This window comes from Electrophorus electricus, chromosome 15, assembly GCF_041902795.1.
Source record: "Electrophorus electricus isolate QZ-2024a chromosome 15, ASM4190279v1, whole genome shotgun sequence".
NCBI lineage: Eukaryota > Metazoa > Chordata > Actinopteri > Gymnotiformes > Gymnotidae > Electrophorus > Electrophorus electricus.
Genome location: NC_137511.1, coordinates 5,783,005 through 5,802,500, shown reverse-complemented (window position 1 = coordinate 5,802,500; position 19,496 = coordinate 5,783,005). Strand labels below are relative to the sequence as shown.

At 47.4% G+C, this 19,496-nt stretch overlaps 1 protein-coding gene across 8 annotated transcripts in view; it reads right to left on the bottom strand.

Annotated features, from left to right (window-relative positions):
• The window catches only part of vti1a (vesicle transport through interaction with t-SNAREs 1A), a 105,789-nt gene that overhangs the window by 38,860 nt on the left and 47,433 nt on the right, over positions 1–19,496 (bottom strand). For all 8 annotated transcript variants that reach the window (XM_035533517.2, XM_081697092.1, XM_035533518.2 and 5 more), the window contains one exon: positions 1,412–1,482. In XM_035533517.2, the coding sequence (XP_035389410.1) occupies positions 1,412–1,482 (71 nt within the window). The remainder of the gene's footprint in view (positions 1–1,411; positions 1,483–19,496) is intronic.

The following is a 19,496-nucleotide window of genomic DNA, read 5'->3' as shown; positions in this document are numbered from 1 at the left end:
CGTCTCTCGGGTCTGAGTGTGTGTGTGTGTGTGTGTGTGTCTATATGTGAGAGAGTCAGCAGGTAGTTAAGAGATACTCCCAAAATCTGTGATCTGCTGCCTTTCTTATGCAAAGAGCAGTTTACAGCTCCTCACATCCACTGTCTTCACATCATGGTTTCCTTTTCTTTCCAGCCCTGCGCCCCCATCCTTTCCTTTTCTGTTTTGCACAGCAAAATGCCTTTAAAGTGTGAGAGGCCAGCGGAGGCTCCAGGGACGGAGCGCTATTCTCCACAGACAGCAGACCTTTGAAAGGAAATGTTTTATTTCCTTTGAAATGGGCTGGCAGCCCAACTGCCATGTTGTGATCCTTAAGCATCCTTCATAAGGAGCCATCCGAACGGCCCCTGACTGAGCGCACTCCACCAGGGTGAGGGGAGGGAGCACGGGGCTCCCATATGGGGAGAACTAGCGAGAAGGAGGAAGTGAAAATGTGTGGATAAGGGGGGGGAAAAGAGAAGGAAATCAAATACGGAAAACCGAGAGATAAATGAGAAAGGAGGAAGAGTCTGAGGTTACGGTGTTGGCCAACAACGCTGCTGCGAGATGTTCTGAAGGACCTCTGATGCACCCGCAGATTACTACTGTGCTAGCCAAGCTTAACTTAGCTCCCTGCCAAATGTGTGCAGAACGTTTCTGAGGAACCGTTCCTGATTTACAGCCTGGTGCAGCCTAAATGTCAGCCTGTTAGCACATCTTAAAGCACTATTTTCAGAGAAAGTGAGACACCTCTCCAAATACTGCACATGGGTGTACTTGTCGTGTGTGTGTGTGTGTGTGTGTGTGTGTGTGTGTGTGTGTGTGTGTGTGTGTCAACCTGTGTGATACAGCCACATATTCAGGATAGTCATTTATTGAGAGAACGAATTGTTTAGGAAGGCGCATGCAGGAACAAACATGTAAGGCCTGTTGTGTGAAGTTTGCTTGTGCAACTCAAAGGTGTTTGTTTGTTGTGCCACAACAACTATGGCAATTTAGACAGTCTTACATCAGGCACGCCTTAACTGCATGGGACAGGCTAACTACAAAGGCTTCTTATTAGCGCCGGGCTCCCTATCAAATGGCCTTTTATCTGTGCTGGACATTCAATCAATGCCTCCAGCCCCACGGCTGTGCTAATGCAGATAGAAGGGGAGAGAGGGAGAGAGATAGAGAGAAAGTGAGAGAGAGAGAGGTTAAATTCATGGCTAGGGCATGAGCCGCAGTTAACTGCCCGCACTCGAGCGTCCGTGTGCTCTCTTAGCGAGCGTGTGAGTGCAGTCCTTCATGTCATGACAAGTTCTCTTCTGATCATGCCAGTTGCTCCCAATCACCTTCAACTGCTGGACTAGTGTGTGTTTGTTTCCTCTGGAGTGAGCTGGAGAGCACTCACCCGGTCTCGGGACCTCTGGATCTTCTCGCGGTCGCTGTGGAGATTGGTCAGGATCTCCTGTCCCATTTGCTCTGGAACACACAGAAATAGGTGGAGAGTGAGCGGTGCAGTGACTGGCAGCTGCCCTGGGCCACCGGCATGTTCCCCAAGGCCACCGCGTATATACATCTATACTACACCTAGTTAACATGATGCTTAGCAGTCCAGAGGCTGGGCCTGCACATGGGAGTCCTTTGAAACAGTTGGTGGACACAGTGGTGAGTTCCCCCCTCACCTTGACTATGTGGTTTACTAAAAGGCCTTGTGTCTTACAGGTGTTTGGGAGAGTTATTTATCTAGACTTGAAACCAAGTTGTGGTGTTCATAAACTTTTGCAGATACCAAATACACTGGTGATTACTGTAACCTCCCAGACCAGTGGCTCTGATATGCAACAATGAGAATACGCTTGAAATTGGCAAGAGAACGTACATGGTTTCTGAGAGACTTGGCATCCGATCAGGCTACAGTCTTGCTTTTTTTGCTGGGTGCAGAGGTCTTACCATACCATCAGTCTCCTAGCACTCATACTCACATCCTAACCAAAGGCATTCTGTCTGAGAAACTCAACTGGGATCGTAAGGCAGATGTTGCATTTCTACTTGTTAACATCTGTTTCATGTACTGGAGCTGGTAAGTGAAAGTTCTAGCTGTGATGCGCTTCAAGGGCAGTGGAGGGAGCCTAATTAGAACCCTGAGCCAAGATGCCTGGGGATCGCAAACTAAAACTCCAGCGAAACTTCCACCACTGCTCACCAGAACTGCACGTTTACACTTCCAACGCGCCCCAGCATGCATCACGCGCTCAGCCTAATCAGCGCGTACAATATTCAGGAAACAGCTTCCTTCTAAACGCTGCTCGTCTGTCACCCATCCAAATACATTTACACACACTTAGTGAACATGCAGAAACAAGGCATCTGACAAGCTCTTCAATGGTCACTGTCATGTGCCTGTCCCATGGGTCAAAGAAAACAATAAACAAAAACACACTGCACCCCCACATCCTTCTCGCCCAAAACCCATCACTACACACCACATTAGCAGTGTGGATGGGAGGAAGGGTTGGCGGGGAGGGAAGGAGTGAGGAGTCTTTGCATGGATCAAAGTGAGCATTTCAAATGCACCAAACAATCGTGAGTAAACAACGCACTCATGGCTGGATTACATTACACAGGTGCAGCACTCAAAGAGCCGGCATGCTGCGTTCCTGCTCGGGGAACGTCACAAAATGGGCCGCATCTGGCAGCTCTGAAACCCCCCCCCCCCCCCCAACACCCAGAGATTGTGTGTGTGTGGGTGGGTGGGTGTGTTGGGCTTAGGGGAAAGAGACATGTTGTCGAATTGAAGGCCAGTGACTACGCAAACGTGTCCCCACCTTCATTAATTTCTAATCAGGGCGGAGACAGATTGAAGGATACCCAGATTAGATAGAGCAGTCAGACAGATATATGACCGATAGGGCAGATTAAAAGAGTGAGGAGCAATATTAATAACAATCATAACAGCAGCCAGCCAACAAGGCACAGACAAACAGATGTGGTGGAGGGGTGGAAATCTTCTGTAAGGAAAATTAAGCACCGCTATCAGTCTCTGTCCGAGGGAGAGGGCCTTAAAACAAATGAGCGTGACCCAGGGGGGTGGAAACAATGCAGCCTATTCTCTGACAACGCACTGCATGAAGAGCGCAGCCTCCCATTCAGACAGCACTACACATGATGGATGAGACAGACAGCTGGAAGAAGGCAAGGAGCAAACCGAATCATTCTGTCAGCGCCGGCCCACAAACACACAAGTGACGGAATGAGACCGCGCGCGCGCTCTCACACACACACACACACACACACACACACACACACACACACAAAGTCCTTGCAGAGCAGAGTACGCCGAGAGCGCCGAAATTCAATAACGTTAGTGCACTTGAAAATTGGAGCTGCTTCATTCTGACTACCACTTTCTACTGCCAACACTGACCCTGAGAGAAGGAGAGTCAAGGTCCCTCCTCCAGGGTCAAATGCTCCTTCATAACCTTTAACTGCAATTGTCCACACTTGTGTGAGCTACGTGTCACAATAATGAAAGCTGAAGGAAGGGAAATGAATTTGTAGAAACTGAGAAAAAAAAATGGACAAAGTTAATCAAGCAACTTGAACTACAATTAACTGATATGAATTAATAATTTAACCAGTGTGAATACATCCATTTAACTCTGTTATATGCTGTATAAACTTTGGCAACTACAAACAGGATTCGAAGCAGTTGTATTAGCTAGGCACTCAGATGTGTGCACATATGAAATCGATGGTGTGAAAGTGATCTCGCCACGCTGTAGTGCCCCTGTGGTTGAAACACTGTAAAACACATTAATGACTCCCGTTTCAGTCTCCCCTGCACAGAGCTTAGAACATAAATATTTCCTTTAGTTACGGGACCACAAATTGATGTTCCTATTAAGAGCAACACCACCACTCCTCCCTTGGCTTTCAGCACCAGTTCTCTAGTGGACAATTAGCAGTGTACACACCATGTCCCACGGGAGCGGGAAACTGGTCCAGGCCACCACTTGGCAACTAGCCGCTCTTTTTAGTTTCTCTGATTATCTGTTTGTCTGGGTCTATATGTCTCACTGTAGCCATCGTTTTCTCTCTCTCTCTCTCTCTCTCTCTCTCTCTCTCTCTCACGGTGTGTGTGTGTGTGTGTGTGTGTGTGTGTGTGTGCGCGTAATGAGAGCTCCGTAGGGCGGGCTAGGGCCTGGCGGCACGGGCAGGCAGACGCTGCTCTTTGGCTGGAGCAAAACAAACAGAGGCATTGAGGAGGATGAGAGAGGACATCCCCTCCCTTCCTGCTGCTCCGGAGGCCTGAGATGCCGCTCCTCCTGCTGGCCAGTACGCCGGGCCCAGCCGTCCGGAGCCGTCCCCCTGCAACCAAGCCCGCTGCAAATGAACCCCAACTGGACTTGCGCAGCAGGAACGCGGCGCATATGTGGAATCAAAGTCGCCGCACAGGACCCGACGCAAGTGCGGCAGGCGAGCAGCGGCAGAAGAGTCCAGCCCGTCAGAATGTGCACCGCAGCCTGGGAATACTTTCAGGACTCCTTCTTTTCTCAGTTCAGACATATTTAATGAACTGCTAATTAATCATCACACAATTAAATGAAGACCGTGACATTTCGTGAACTCAGAGAGTAGCTGTTAAAAAGAGGAGGGAGAGAGAAAAAGGGAAAAAAAAACCCGTCTGCCCACGATCATGACTTGTTGCTCATGATGATAAAAAATATTCCTCTCGTGTTTAAGGCCCTATTAACAATTTAAATGACCTGCTGTGGAGCGTTTCCACATCCTCGCTCCGGCTAAAGAGCTGCATCCCTGAGGTCCGTTTAACAAGCCCATTACTCCAATCTAGAACAGCAGCATCGTTACCGACGGACTGCGCTTAATTCCGGGTCTTAATCGGCTTACTGACCACCACTTAAAGAGGAGCCACCACACTCAAACAAAAAGATCTTTATTTTATTAGAAATGGATTTTGAGCCCGATTCTGAAGTCGCCTGGAGACAGGAGGAGTCAGACACACCGCGCCGCTCTTTCCCAGCTAGTCTTACTCGGTGCCTAACAGCCTCACGCTTCTGTCACGTTGCTATCTCTCCGCCTCGTCACCTGTCGTTCCGGCCGGCCGCCTGTCTGCTGGGCCACGCGTCTTCCTGTCCAGTCCACTGTTGGAGCGCCTGGCCAGGTCTGCCTGCCTTCCGAGTCCCTTGCCTGTGGATGGATCAAATCACTCTGGACATCCCGGAGGTCTGAATGTCACTCGTTTTTCATCCCTCTTTTCCTGCCTGCCGGTGGCAGCAGGGAGAGAGGGAGAGTGCACCTGGGAAGAGCGAGCCGCCACCTCTTCGCTGCCTCATCCCTCCATCCGGCCAGCCGTCCCTCGGTGGACACATATAATTGGACACATCATCAATTTTACAGCAGCTGTTTGAGTGAGAGTCCTCTCTGAGTTGTCTGAAGCCCTCTCTGTCCCCAGAGCTGAAAGGCTACAAGCCCTGACACAGGCTCACTCCCTGGCTCTGCTCTGCTCTTTATTATAGAGCTGCAGACACTTTTTTGAAGGTTACCACACAAACTTCTAGCTGGACACAATCCAAAGACAGCCAAACGAGAGAAAAACCGCCCAGGGGAAGAGTAAAGGTGGGCTTGGCAGAAAGCTGATCCGCTCTCTCACACTCTCTCTCTCTCACACACACACACACACACACACTTTGCCTTTTGGTTGGTGAGCTTTTCCTCTATCTGGTGACAGTATGCTATTGACAGATTAATCAGAGCTTTGTGCTCATGTATTGTTTAAAAAAGATGCAGAAATTGCAGTCACCATGTTGTTTGTGACCCCAATCTGAGCATCCAAAATGTAGGGCAAAAAAGCATGAGCAGCGCAAACGTAAAGACAATGCTGAGAGAAAGATGAGGACCAGGGAAAGAATGCAAAGAGCATAATAGAGAACACAAAGAAAAAGCCAGAGAGTGGAAGAAACAGACAGAAACAGACAGAGAGAGAGAGAGAGAGAGAGAGAGAGAGAAAGGACAGGGGCCCGTGTGTGAGAGCGAGCGGTGGGTAATCAGGCCTCATTTCTCCGGACTTTCTTCACTTGGCTGGGCACTGTTTTATTCATAGCCTTGGCCCTGACCCTGCCACACTCCTGTTCGGACAAATCATATCTGATTAAGACAAATCTTTATTAGCCAGTCAACTTTTCCCATTCATCACACACTCTCTCCCTCTCCTCCCATCTCAACACGCGGTGCCCGCCCGCTCTTTTGAAGGCCCGATTACTGACAATTGGTGGACACTCCTCCGGGTGATATGACACAGGTTTAATGGGTATGAATGACCACAGCAGTGGGAGTGTGTGGTAATAGAACCATTTGTTTAAGTGGGAGGAAGGAGGAAGGAGATGAAGACTTCTGCCCTCTGCCTTTAGCCCCCTGGCCGGCCGGGTAATAAGCTCACTGCTATTGACAGAGCCGCGCGGCCCCCCGGCCCGCCCCGATGAAGACGGATGAGAGGCGGTAGCATGCCAAAGAGCGGCTCTGATGCTGATGAATCAATCGCAGCCACAAGAATGCATGCATGTACAGATGGACATAACCAGGCCAAAGTCAAACGCTAACAAGGATAACGCCACAGGGTCGTTCAGAAGTTCCGTTATTACTGGCTGCGCAGTACAGGAAGTGTCATCCAATAATGAACCGGTTTACTAGCAGAAAGCCAACCTGCTTACTAACAAACTTTCTGGTGGCTTTAGGAGAAAGCAGACGGACCATTACAGGCCACTCCCCTCTTCACATTGGCACATCGGCCAAAGAGAGGGTCCTCAACTCCAGGTTCTGTGAGAACCTCACCGGGTCCACAGACACCGAGCACAGGTGGTACAACAGGGCGCCGACTTCCTGAAGAGACCCAACCACGTCCACCGGGCCTGCCAAAGGCTCCAGGATGCAGCCAGACCAGTGGCACTGCGGCCTTGCGTGGTGAACCGAGCGTGGCGAAATGGGCTCTAGGCATCACTAGGTCACCACACGGAGACCTGGGCACACTGCTGCCACCTGGCAACCACACACACGTGCAGCCCAGTGCCACATACCTGAAGGACAGTAACACTTTTTACAGACAGAGGGAGGGAGGTTAGCAGGGAGGCGGCTTTTCCCTTCTGCAAACTGTTAAGACTTAATCAACCAGCATTACTGAAGCATCCAAATGAAAACTAATAGACTAGAGCTGGACGTGATTGCCTCAGGTGCAGAACGGTGGTTTCAGGTTCCTCATTAAACGGCCACAGTTTTCATGGGCCGTTGGACAGTCATACATCCACTGTACCAGCGTGGGTCATTCCTTGTCCTCCATCCAATGGACCACATTCATTAATTTGATACCTTCTGTACAGGAAATGATTTGTACTTGCACATTAGGGCTGTGCTGATGGGAAAAGTGCACCAAACGTGACCGAATGCAATTAAAACCCACATGCACTGTCAACCCACTACATTAATATTGATGCATGTTTCACTACATTTCTCTGCTTGCTTTTCTGGCTGTGAGCAGAAATATTATTTATTATTTAGCTTTGTAAGAGTTACTCCATGCTGGTCTGTACAAGCCTGGTCATCAAAAGAGATCAGAAGAATGTAACTGCATCTACTTCATATGTAGTTCCATGAATCTTTGTCACCCAACAGGATCACATCAGAGTACTTGGGCCACGAAGTCGGCATTCTTTTGCTGACAATGTCACAGACTCAGATGAAAAGAAGCCTCATCAAATACAACATGAATACAGAATACACTCCTCTGAGTTTAATCCACACAAACGTGCATAAGAACAGTGAAATCAAACTGTAGCAATCTTCACAGCTGATAAAAAACCCCACTGAAACAAAAGAGAGACACAATGAGTGAGAAAGAGAGAAGGAAAGAGGCAGAGAGAGGAGATGAGTTTAGAGGACAGATGGCCTTGACAGGGATCTGCCCTCAAAATCAGCCCTGGTCCTCCTAATCATACATTATTTCCCAGGCATCAAGTAACTACACACAGTGCAGAAGCAGTGAGTAAACTGGAAGGGAAAGTCGATGATGTTCTTCTACCGTCTTTTAAACAGATAAGCAGCATTAATAATCCCATTACTGTTGATTAAAGCCTTTAGCATCTCTAATCAGAAAGTTGACAGGCAGATCAAAGCAGCAAACACAAATTTCGCCTCTTAATTATCTGTACAACACCATACCTCAGGCTGTTCTTCCCTGCCTATCTCATAAAAAAAAAAAAAAACCCTTGGCCACAGACGATACAGAAATCTAACACTTTATAACAGTTCATTATCCAATAAGACATGAACAAAACAAAAAAAACCAAACCACATTCAGAGCTTAAAAGCTATCTTCACAATTAGTAAAGACCTGAGGGAACCCTGCAGTCCTGCGTGCTGCAGGACTCCAAATTGAAACACCTTAATTATATTTGTCAAAACGGACACGCCGTCACCCTCATTTGCACGTGTTGACAGCGGCGCCCTGTGAAAGTGCAATGGGAATTTAGCACATTTCAACACCTACTGATTGTAGTGTTGTGGGGGTTTTTCTGTTTAATAATCAAACTAACACGCTAATTTGAGTGCTGCTTTAGCCACCCTGCTTTCTCCGGTGCCCTACAACGAAGAACATTAGAAGTGTCCTCAGCCGTACTTGAAGAGTTATCTTGCATTACACATCTAAACTCAGAAATAAGGCCTTCATCTCTGAGCACACTAATAAAAAGCAGTAGCTACTTTACTTCTGTATGCAGTGAACTTAATTCCTAATGCCGAGCTGTTTATAGGGAGGTGCGAACCAGCCATATCAGCCATATCAGACATGAGCGGTGTAACCAGTCAATAACTGCCCAAGCTGAAGCAGGAAGCGCTGCTGGATCTGACCGAGCTGGTTAATTTCAGTTTATAGCTCTAATCCTTCCAGATGGGAGCTATATAAATCATAGTGAATGAAAACCACTCAGCTGGCTTCATGGTATTCTTTTCTGATAAAGGCCGTCTTATTAAAACTGACAACACTCTGAATTTTACAACCTTGTGCAAGATTCTTCAAAATATTGCATACTAAAGATTATTCACTGGCTCACGACTCCCATATCACACAACCGTGCAAAATTAACAGAGGGGTTGGAGTTCTCGTCAACCATTAAGGCATCCAGGGTGTTTGGCCAGAGCAACAGCCAATGCATAAAGCAACATCTGAAATGAAATCAGATTTACTTTTCGTCTGCAGGCTCTTATCTGTACAGCCTCTGATGCACTGTGATAAGAGACCGTATCTGATGTCTGAGGGGCTCAGCAAGACCACTGTGTGGGGTGGGGGTGGGGAAGTCTTCAGCTTTTCACTCTTCAGGAATCCTGTATACTGGTCCATTCACTTCAGACCTACGTCTTCCCCTGCTCTCGTCTTCTGCGTGAGGACCAGTGCATAGCCCTAACAGCTGCACTAGTACAGGACGACACTGGGATCTAATGAACACGTTTAAACATACAGCTGCTTGACTTGGCTACTGGTGTTTATGAACAGCGATCAGCTGAGGAGTCAGAACATGGGCTAATCTCGCTGAGACCCTCAGTGGGATCATTGTATTTTAAAAGCCAATAAAAAGTATTCTCTCTCTCTCTCTCTCTCTCAAAAAAAAAGAAGTAAATAAATATATAATTACATAAATAAATTAATAAAATCTCCAGAGTTCTCTCATTATGCTCACAAAGGCAGTCCTAATCCAGTCAAAACGAGTGAAAAATCAGCAAAAATGATTCCCTCTCTCCATTTATATCTTGCTAAATGCATCAGTGGCATGCCAATGATATGTAAAATATGTATACTCTCAAAACAAACAAACATTCTCCAGGGAAATAGGACTGTCTGCGGTAATTTAGTTAAAGCGGAAACGGAGGGCGTGAAAGCAAGACATCAAACATGAGTCTGAATGGGATGCAAGCAGCGGCGTGCTGCACTGCGCTGTTAGAGAGTCGCAGCACTGACACGTTCTGACAGTTCCCAACACTTAAAGATTCTCCAAACTCCAACTTTGAATTCATTAATACTCATGAGCAAAGGATTCGTCTCCCAACACTGGGGGAATGGTCTGGTTGAACATGTTTACCAATCAGCCTAAGTGGAGCATGGAGCAAAATGGCCCCTCTTACTGAAAAGAAGTCATTACAAATTTGGATGCTTGAAAAGAAGGCCTTACAAATTCAGTCTTAAAAATGGGATAAGTAAAGCTTAGAGCTTTAAAGATAAGACAAACATAATTATACAGTATAATGTACGAGGAAATGACAATATTTCATATTTGACTTCTTTTCGCAGGTCAAAGGATGGACTGGTTCCTCCACTGGTCCTCTAGGTCAGGAAAATGCCCTTCCTCTGCTCTCTGGATGGTCTTGATGGTCTCCATCTTTTATACATTGTTTTCAATTCTAAGGTGTCCGCATTTATTTTTTTGTTTGTTTGTTTCCATGGCAATCCGGGGGCTGGACTTACGACTGCCAGAACACAGCAGCTTTGTACCCACCCACAACACGAGTTTGTCTCTTTCTCCGGGTTAATACCAACACACTTCCCATCTCCAGTGAAAGCCAAATAATAATGCTATTATAAGGGGGAGATGAGGCATGGAGGCAACTCACAAAAGGGTAACGCATCATGCGCTTCATTTACCAATGAGCACGGCCGGCCTGATGAAGAGAGATTATTGTCAGCGGCCACTGTGAGAATACGCAACGTAGCGTCCGAGCTGTGGGCCCTGCTGCAGGCCAGAGTACGTGTGCTTGCAGCGTTCTGGTAGAACAGGTCAGAGTGGACATCTAAAGCCGGGGTGCCGAACCGCTGCTCAGGAACAAGTGCTAATCATTCAGCTTTCCAAAAGCTACGTATGCACTAGGATGCCCAAAAACACACAAAGCTGAAAGTTGTTGTTTTTTTTTTTTACTTACTTCCACTAAGTATGGAAAATAAAGGGACTTTAACTTATAATAACAGCGTTGAGCTTTTCTCGATGCAGGAGTATAACATTTTCCATTGTTCCCTGGGGCATATTGCCCACTTTCCCTTTCGCCTCCTTTGATATCTGGTATAATGGCCGAACAAGTGAACAAGATGGTTTTTCTCCCCCACAGAGCACCCTCAAGTGTCCATGAAAATGAAGCGCACAATTAAGCGGACCTCTCCCGACACTCGTGCTGGGTGGACACTGCCTAATGCCTCTTCACAATAAACTAATGACACTTACATTGTGACTCGTTTGACAAATGAGATATGATTATTATTCACTGCCAAATGGTGTTCAGGTACAACAGAACAGGAGTCCACATATGAGGATGAGAAATCAACACCTGTGCCAATGATAGTTCCCACTTTAAAAGTCAGTAAAGTTAACAAAAGGCAATCAAAAGGAATTCTGCAAATTAAGAACATAACCACTGTGTGTGTGTGTGTGCACATTTTATTATATATATATATATATATATATATATATATATATATATATATATATGACACACACACACACACACACACACACACACACACACACACACACACACACACACACACACACACAGCACTGCGTGTGGAATATGTATGCATAGCACAAGATCAAACTTCAGAATTACTATCCATAAGAAATTAACTAAGGAAGTATAAAAAAAGGGAAAAAATATTTTCAAAAATTGTTTTTAAATTTTTTTTTTTTTATCAACATTAAATACTTATAAATAGATATTTTCCAGTTCTGTGACCGAGTCCAACACCCTTGATGGTGAGTTTCCTGTAACTTTCCATTCCTTTGGAGACTTAAACCAGCACTTAATTTCCCCGACTGTAGAAACATGGTGCGACACAACAGTCAGCTGGGGGACGATATGACTGGCTTTAAACGCAGCCAAATGGTGGAACTAGCAGCACAGTGACCATCAGTCACACACGATGCAAGCTGGCATGTAATAAGTGACGCTGTACAACAAGCAGCGACTCCTCACTCCTGAATAGCCTGCAGCCTCCTGCGCAGTCTTACCAACCTCCCTGCCATCTCATCCACTAATGAAGCATATCTAACTTTTTAGACACGGCAGAACTAATTTAATCTAACTTCTGAGGGCCCTGGTGCCTTCAAATTAATTATTCATAAAGGACACAATATTATACCTCAATTGTCAACTCTGTGGCTGTCCTTTTCAAATCCCTGTCTGCCTTCTCTCTCTTTTGTCTTCTGCCTTGGCTTTCTTCTCCACTTGCGTTTTTAATCTATTACCAAGTGTTAGACATTGTCATGGTCGCCGTTGAACAAAACAATTTGCTTGTGTTTTTTTTTTAAGTTGGCTGGTGGCAGCAGGCGAGCAGAGCTGGTCGTAGGTGTTATTTGGGAGCAGCTCCCCATGGGTTGGAGGATGGGCAGCCGTACCAAAGCGGCGAGCCACGGTGTGGGGTAATAACACAGCCTGGATACCTCTCACTCATCCATGAATAATGCATGCCACCTCACAGAGCCCATCTCTCCTCATCCTTAATGTTGTTTAGATCAGTGGGCAGAAGGAGTGTGAGGAGGTGAGCTATGCACACAGCGGCCTGCTCTCAGCCGTTCAACACACCAACGTACATGTGTGTGCAAAAACACACACACACACACACACAGGCTCTCTCTAGTCAGCATGATGGAATGTGACCTCAGCGTGAGTGACAGGCAGAGTGGATTTGGATCCGTGTGGGACCCCCGTGGTCTGCTGCGTTCATGACTCTAATGCAGAGGACGCTCAGTGAGAAGGCCAGCCAAGCCATGAATACGCCGACACAGTGCTGGTGAACAGAACTGCACCAGAACCAGCAGCAGCATCCACACACCTCTCCTTTGAGGAATTTATTAACAGATGGCTTGCAATATTTCATCTGCGCTTCTTTTTTTTTGTTTGTTTTTAATGGAACTCTACACAGATAGTTACTGGCATACACGTCGTGCTGGAACAGTTGGCAGAACCCTGCGAGCGTTCGGGAGTGTGTCACTATGGCGATATGTCGTTGATGTTTGTGGCTTCACCTGCCCTCTTTGCTTTAAAATGATGCCTGCAGCAACTCTCTCGCACTTCACAAAATCCTTCATGCCACACTGACACCACCAAAGAAAGCACATGCTCGGCATTAGGGAACAGTATGAAGGCGCGGCATCATCATCGCAGGAAACGCTGTCATGTTGCACGCCGTGCTTATGCTTAATGGATGGACGCCGTGCTTGCAGATTACTGATTCATGAAAAAATATTTAGCCTACAGACGATTAGATTCTTGATCGCCTGTTAACTGTTATTTATTTATTTATATTTTTTTACAAGCTGTTTGATATGTCCTCCTGCTAGGTTTTTTTTTTTTTGTGAAAGCACTAAATAAAAGAAAATCACAATGCTTATAGTTTCTCATAGCCTTACTTAAATGTTTGTACTTCTAGGACTGGCTCAATTACTGTTCCATTACTTGTTAGATAACCTCAGAAAAACAGTGAAACGCATGGCGAAATGGATTATGCATGGTGAAAATGTCTTGAAGTACTGTGATATATTTTTGCCATAGTGCCGATCTTTCCATGCCATACACTCCTGATCAGCATTATTAATTCCATTTATTAATCCATTGATTACTGACATTCATTCATTTAAAATGAGCTTTACACACACACACACACACACACACACACACACACACACACACACACACACACACACACACACACACACACACACACACACAAAAAAAAGATTCCCACACAACAAAAATCTGCGTTCTGGGCGAGTGAACGCCTTAGAGTATCACAATAGGTACAATATGCATGTCTCTATTGAATGAAACAACAGCGGGCTATGAGAAAGCAACAGCGCAAGCAGACACACCAACACACACATATCTGTGGGGGTGAACACACACACATATCTGTGGGGGTGAACAGCTGTGAGTCCGCAGAGGACAAAGGCACTGTTGTTAACGATAGTGTGCTGTTTATGGACTGACAGCAGCCTCCCAAACAGAGCGCAGTACCAGGGCCACAGGCTGCCTGGAACAGTGGCTGACAAAGGGCTGTCTGTCAGGAGCCGCGACGATCGCCGGACCGCAGCCCACCACGGCCACACATTGTTCTGCTGCCGGACATGGCTGGGCAGCCACGGTAGCCACACACACACACACACACACACACACACACACACACACACACACACACACACACACACACACACACACAAAGGCATACTGTGGGTTTTTAGCTATACCTACCATGATGTGTGTGTTGTAAACAGGTCTTTTAATTCCTCTCTTTAATTTCTGTACAGTTTAGAGAGATTTGAGGCAATAGTATAGTGAAGAAATTATTTCTATTATTTCCACATTGTTTCCATATTATTGTTACATTTAGAACACAGAAAAATGTCCAGGATAACAATGGGGCTCCGTTTACAACGGGAGTGTTTCTTGTGGTTAATGTAAAACGTCTTGTGTGAACGCTAAACAGAGCTTAGAAGGCACAAGAGTCATCTTGCGACATATTTCTGTGCGTAGACGGTATCGGTTGCAAAAACTGGCCACTGAAAAACAGCACACCACCCTCTACCAAAACAGGAGAAACAGAGGCTGGGAGTAGAAGGGGCTACGAGGAAGTAACGTGAGTAGATAAGCAGCAGTGGCACACGTGCGTGCGTGTGTGATTCTAATTGGGTCCGACGCGTGACATCCCCCTGCTTGCCTCAGGGCAGCAGCCAGGGTGCGAGGGCACCAGCTGGGGGCACGGCCAGGCTGGCAGCGCGTCCTGGCTTGGCCTGGCACGCCAGCCTAACGGCAAGAGCAGAGCCCGCCCCTGTCACGAGACGCCAGCCGGGCTAACGAGGGCGAGGACGTGCTGTTTAAGAATTCCTCCACATCCTCCAGGCGGCGAGGGGATGGTCCAGCGCTGCTTCGCGCGCTCAGGCCACCGACGTTATCCCCTCTCCTGCAGCTGACCGGGGGGCCTCGGGAATGGGAGGCAGGAAGAAGACCGGAGCACAAAGAGGGCACGAGAAATTTTCACTGTAATAGGGTCCGTCTGGAGATCTGACAGAAGTGAAATGGTGTTCTTCCTTTCATTCTGCACAGGCTGGATGTCCATACAGGCATTACTAATGTGAAATAAATGATGTTCCACTGGGCAGGACTCCCTGCGATTCCACTGCGCCGGCTACTGTCTTCATGTCTGCCCTTAACAGGAATGCAGGCAGCAGCCAGCTGCACAAGATCCCGTGCATCAAGGCCATGGCTACAAATGAAACTTTCCCAGAGTGCAACTACTGAGCTGCATAATTAAAGGGGTTGGTGGTCGCTATGTTATTATCCGTGTTTACATTGAGGAGAAACCAATCATTCTCCCACCAGGCCTGGAGTGGAGGAGCATCAGCAGAAGTGCATAGAAGCACGTTGGGGCAGGTCAGCCAGACCTGGACACAGCGACTACCATGCTAATTTCAATCTCAGGATGTCATACAAAACATCAAGGTTTTACTTCCATCTTCCTCCAAAGCTTAAATTAGCAGAGGTTTAAGATCATGGTGTTTTTTTTTCCATCCTAAGATATAAAAAATGGATTAAATGAAGCTGAAGTCGGGTTTAATGAGCCCAGTCGGGACATGCAGAGGGCTTTGAGGAGCAGGAAGCCCGAGCTGCGGCATTTCCGACTCAGCGGTGCCAGGGGCCGAGGTCCAGAGAAGGCCGTCGTCCCGCCGGGCCGGGCATCGAGCGGTGCTGCCTCCGCAGGCTGGCAGCAGAGAGGCTAGCACAGCTCACAGAGTGCTGCCCTGGCTGGCCGACACCGGCACGGTGCATCTGACTGGTCTGCTGTGGCAGTGGGGAGCTAGAAGCCGCAGAGATGATGGGTTAGGCTGCCCTGGCTAGGGTCATAGTTTGTGCATTTAGCGTTCTGGCATTCCTTCTCCCGGGGGGCCTTCGTCAGCCTCTCATATCATTTGCAAGGGAGGCCATCCGTGTGTTCGTACTGCTACAGAACGGAACAGCGGAGGGAGCAGTGCGCAGAGAGGAGAGGGCAGGGGGCCCAGAGGACCCCCGGCCTCTCTGGCCCACAGCCCAGACTTGCAAAGATCTGTGGGTCTGTCAGCGAGCCCAGCACCGACCCCCTCCCCTACGCACACTCCCGCTACGCTCAGACGCCGCACGGCGGTGTTGACAGCACCAAGCGCGACACAGGTGGGCCTCTTCACCCACTAACGCCGACAACTGTCCTCAGGTCGGCCGCAGAGGGGGAGAAGCGAGCGCGGGCTGCAAAAGAGAGGAGGAGGAGGGTAAGGGAAGACGGAGGCAGGGCCCTAGCAGGTAGCCCTGGGCTGCAGCCAGGGAAAGGTCCGCCACATTCCTGCACTACTTTTGCTGTCGGACCCCCAGCGCTGTCATTCACAAATAGCCCAGATTAAAATGCCGAGGTACCATAGGCCGCGCCAAGCACGCCGCCATCCGTGGAATGCCTGGGAGAGGGACAGACATGGGTAGGAGAGGAAAAGGATGCGTATAGCCGAGGGAGGAGAAGGGGACGAACACGGCACGCGTGAAGAAGTAAAACAAAACGGGGAACTCCACAGAAGGAGGCACAAGGCATGGAGAGGTGGAATAACGGCCTCTGGCTAGAATGCAGTGGTGCCAGAGCCCAGAGTGAGAAGAACGAAAGGCAACGCCGGATGCCTCTCCGCTGACCCGCTGCTCCGCACACAGCGCACCAGGAGGCCCTGAGCAGACGAGAGGAGGTGCTCCGCACACAGCGCGCATATGCTAAAACTGGACTAATGAGTAAAGTGTGTGTGTGTGTGTGTGAGAGAGACAGATCTGGTGTCAGGCGTAATGCAGAATCCTAACACTGAAAAATGACCTGTCTGTCCAGCGTTCCTGCGACTGCCTAGCTGCCTGCCACCCAAGACAGCATGGGCCAGGCACAGGCAGGCAGCGCCTGCAGTTCCACGCCATGACAATCAGTAGCACACGCAGCCCTCGCACACACTGGGTGTTCAGAGCTTACTGTTTGTAGACACGTGTGACAGCGCATGAAACAGTAGCTATGGGTATGTCATCCCAACGAGGCATTTAGCTGAGACTCTGATGGGGACTAGCCAATGATTTTATATACAAGTCTTGCAGGGATATAATATAGAACTCAGAGAGATGAGGAATGTGTTAAAATTGTATCATAGTTGCTTTATACCATGAACAGGAAATAATAATAATAATAATAATAATAATAATAATAATAATAATAATAATAATAAGTAGTAGGTATGGTTGTTCATATAATAATATATGAATAAAGGTTATTTTGCTATTACATCCAGACAAGTTTTTTTTAAACTTTTTTTCCCCCTTTTAATTAAGTTTTCAACCTAATTTTTACATTTGTTTTAGTTGGGTGCATTTTTTGAAAGTTAAAAAAGAAAGGACAGATAGTAGGGGAAAAAGAAAGAGACAGAGAGAGAGAGAGAGAGAAGCAGCTTTGCCATAGTCCTGCACATAAACACGTGATCGTTATCTCAACAACAACAACAAGAGTCCCAGGAGCGAAATGCAGCACATATTCATCATTACACATAAACCCGCTCAGGCATACCACCATACCAGATACCCGCACACACGCGCGCACCCACACGCGCACACACGCACACACACTACAGAGAGGCCCACAAAGAGCTTTAAAGAGAAAAGTCGCAGTCACACAGTTAGAGTTACAGAAGGCATGAACACGACTGTAACACGATTATAATTTTCGGAATTGTACTTTAAAAGCTTTAAAGCAATCATTCTATGCTGTGTGCATGAAATCTAAAATTTACGTCATGTCTAGATCACGTTATGGATTAATGAAGTCTCTATCCACTTACTTGCATCCATCTGACAAAATGATACCTCTCTATCACCCTCTAGAGGATGGAGGACTATGTCAGGGTTTGATGGGAAAAAGATAATGAAAAAACATCCCCAACATTCATATTTAACGCTTCCCCTATAATGACCTGTAATCTATAATGTATAGCGCCTCCTCACACCACACATATGCGCACAAACAGATATATACTGTATATGTATGTATATATATGCGGCAGGCTGAAGCATATGTGGAGTAGGAGTGTATGGCGGGTAAGACTGACCCTCATGGTTGCTCTCCAGGGTATAAATAAACATGTGCGTGCTGGGCAGCCCTCTAATCACAGGCCTCGAATCAAATTTATTCAAGCATTAATATTTTAGTGCACAGCCATGTGAGAGAGCATGAATGATTAATTTAGACATCACCTATGTCACAATGCGTTACCCATCTGGCCTCTGATCTACTTTTGAGAATAGTAAACAAAGACTTTTTTGAGTTTTAGTATTAATGTCTGGTTTTGAGAAGGTGCAATGCTGAGTGACTGGATAGTCACCAAGGAGAAAAGTGATAGGCAAAAAAATGTTTTTTAAAAAAAAGTTAATGTGCAATATGACAGTCCTTACAAGCACAGCAATGTGCTTTCTGTTATTAATTCGCAAAAAAAACCAAACAAACAAAAAACCCCTCCCGTCATTTAGACCAGCTGGGCTAAAACAACAAGCACCTGTGTGTCCCGTTGAAGTAAAGATGGCGTCCTACCCCAGCGAGGAGGTGCGGGGTGAGTCTCCCTCCCGGCTCATCCCGCCCCTCTCCTGCACGGGCTCTGATTGGGCTTAGCTTTGGGTCCCACTTGTTTGGTAAGCAGAGATCACAGATAACACAGAAACACAATCACGCCACTCCTGCCATCTCGAGAGCCCGAGGGTTCGGGCGACGGCATGTGCGGGATAAGGGCCGCGTGCGTGTGCGCTCCCGTGCGCCTCTGTGATGCGCTACCTGTCGAGACAGAAGCCGTCACAAGGGGGAGGGAAGTGTCACCGCGGTGACGCGCTGGCATGTGCCCTCGGGTGCTTTTGCTATGGTTGTCATTTTGTTATTTGTGTTTGTTTGCCTCTCGTACCCCATTATTCAAATAAATAAAAAAATAATTAGCCGTGTCATTCGTAGCAGAGCTTGTTGTGGGGTGTGTTTGTGACAAGTGTCAGTGTGTTCCCTTCTGTAGGCGCATTTGACCAGACTCTTGTCAGACAGGCCTCTCCAGAGACGCCTGGCTTAGCTTAGCCATCATCATCCTCATCCTCCTCCTCCTCCACATCAGCAGGAACTGAGATGCAGAGAGGCGTGTCTCTGGAGGATCACAGTGGGCCCAAGTGCCTCCCATGGGCACATCCCTTCAAGGAGACATCAGCAGGTTCACCAGGCTGGCTACAATAGTTTGTGCTTAATATGCACCACTACACATGATGCAAGACACTGACTGATATTAATTCATTTCTTGGGAAGGTGGGGACCTACTATAAAGGCCTTGGGAGATGATTACCATTGACTCTCATGTTCTTAGACACATGGAGGCACTACTACATGG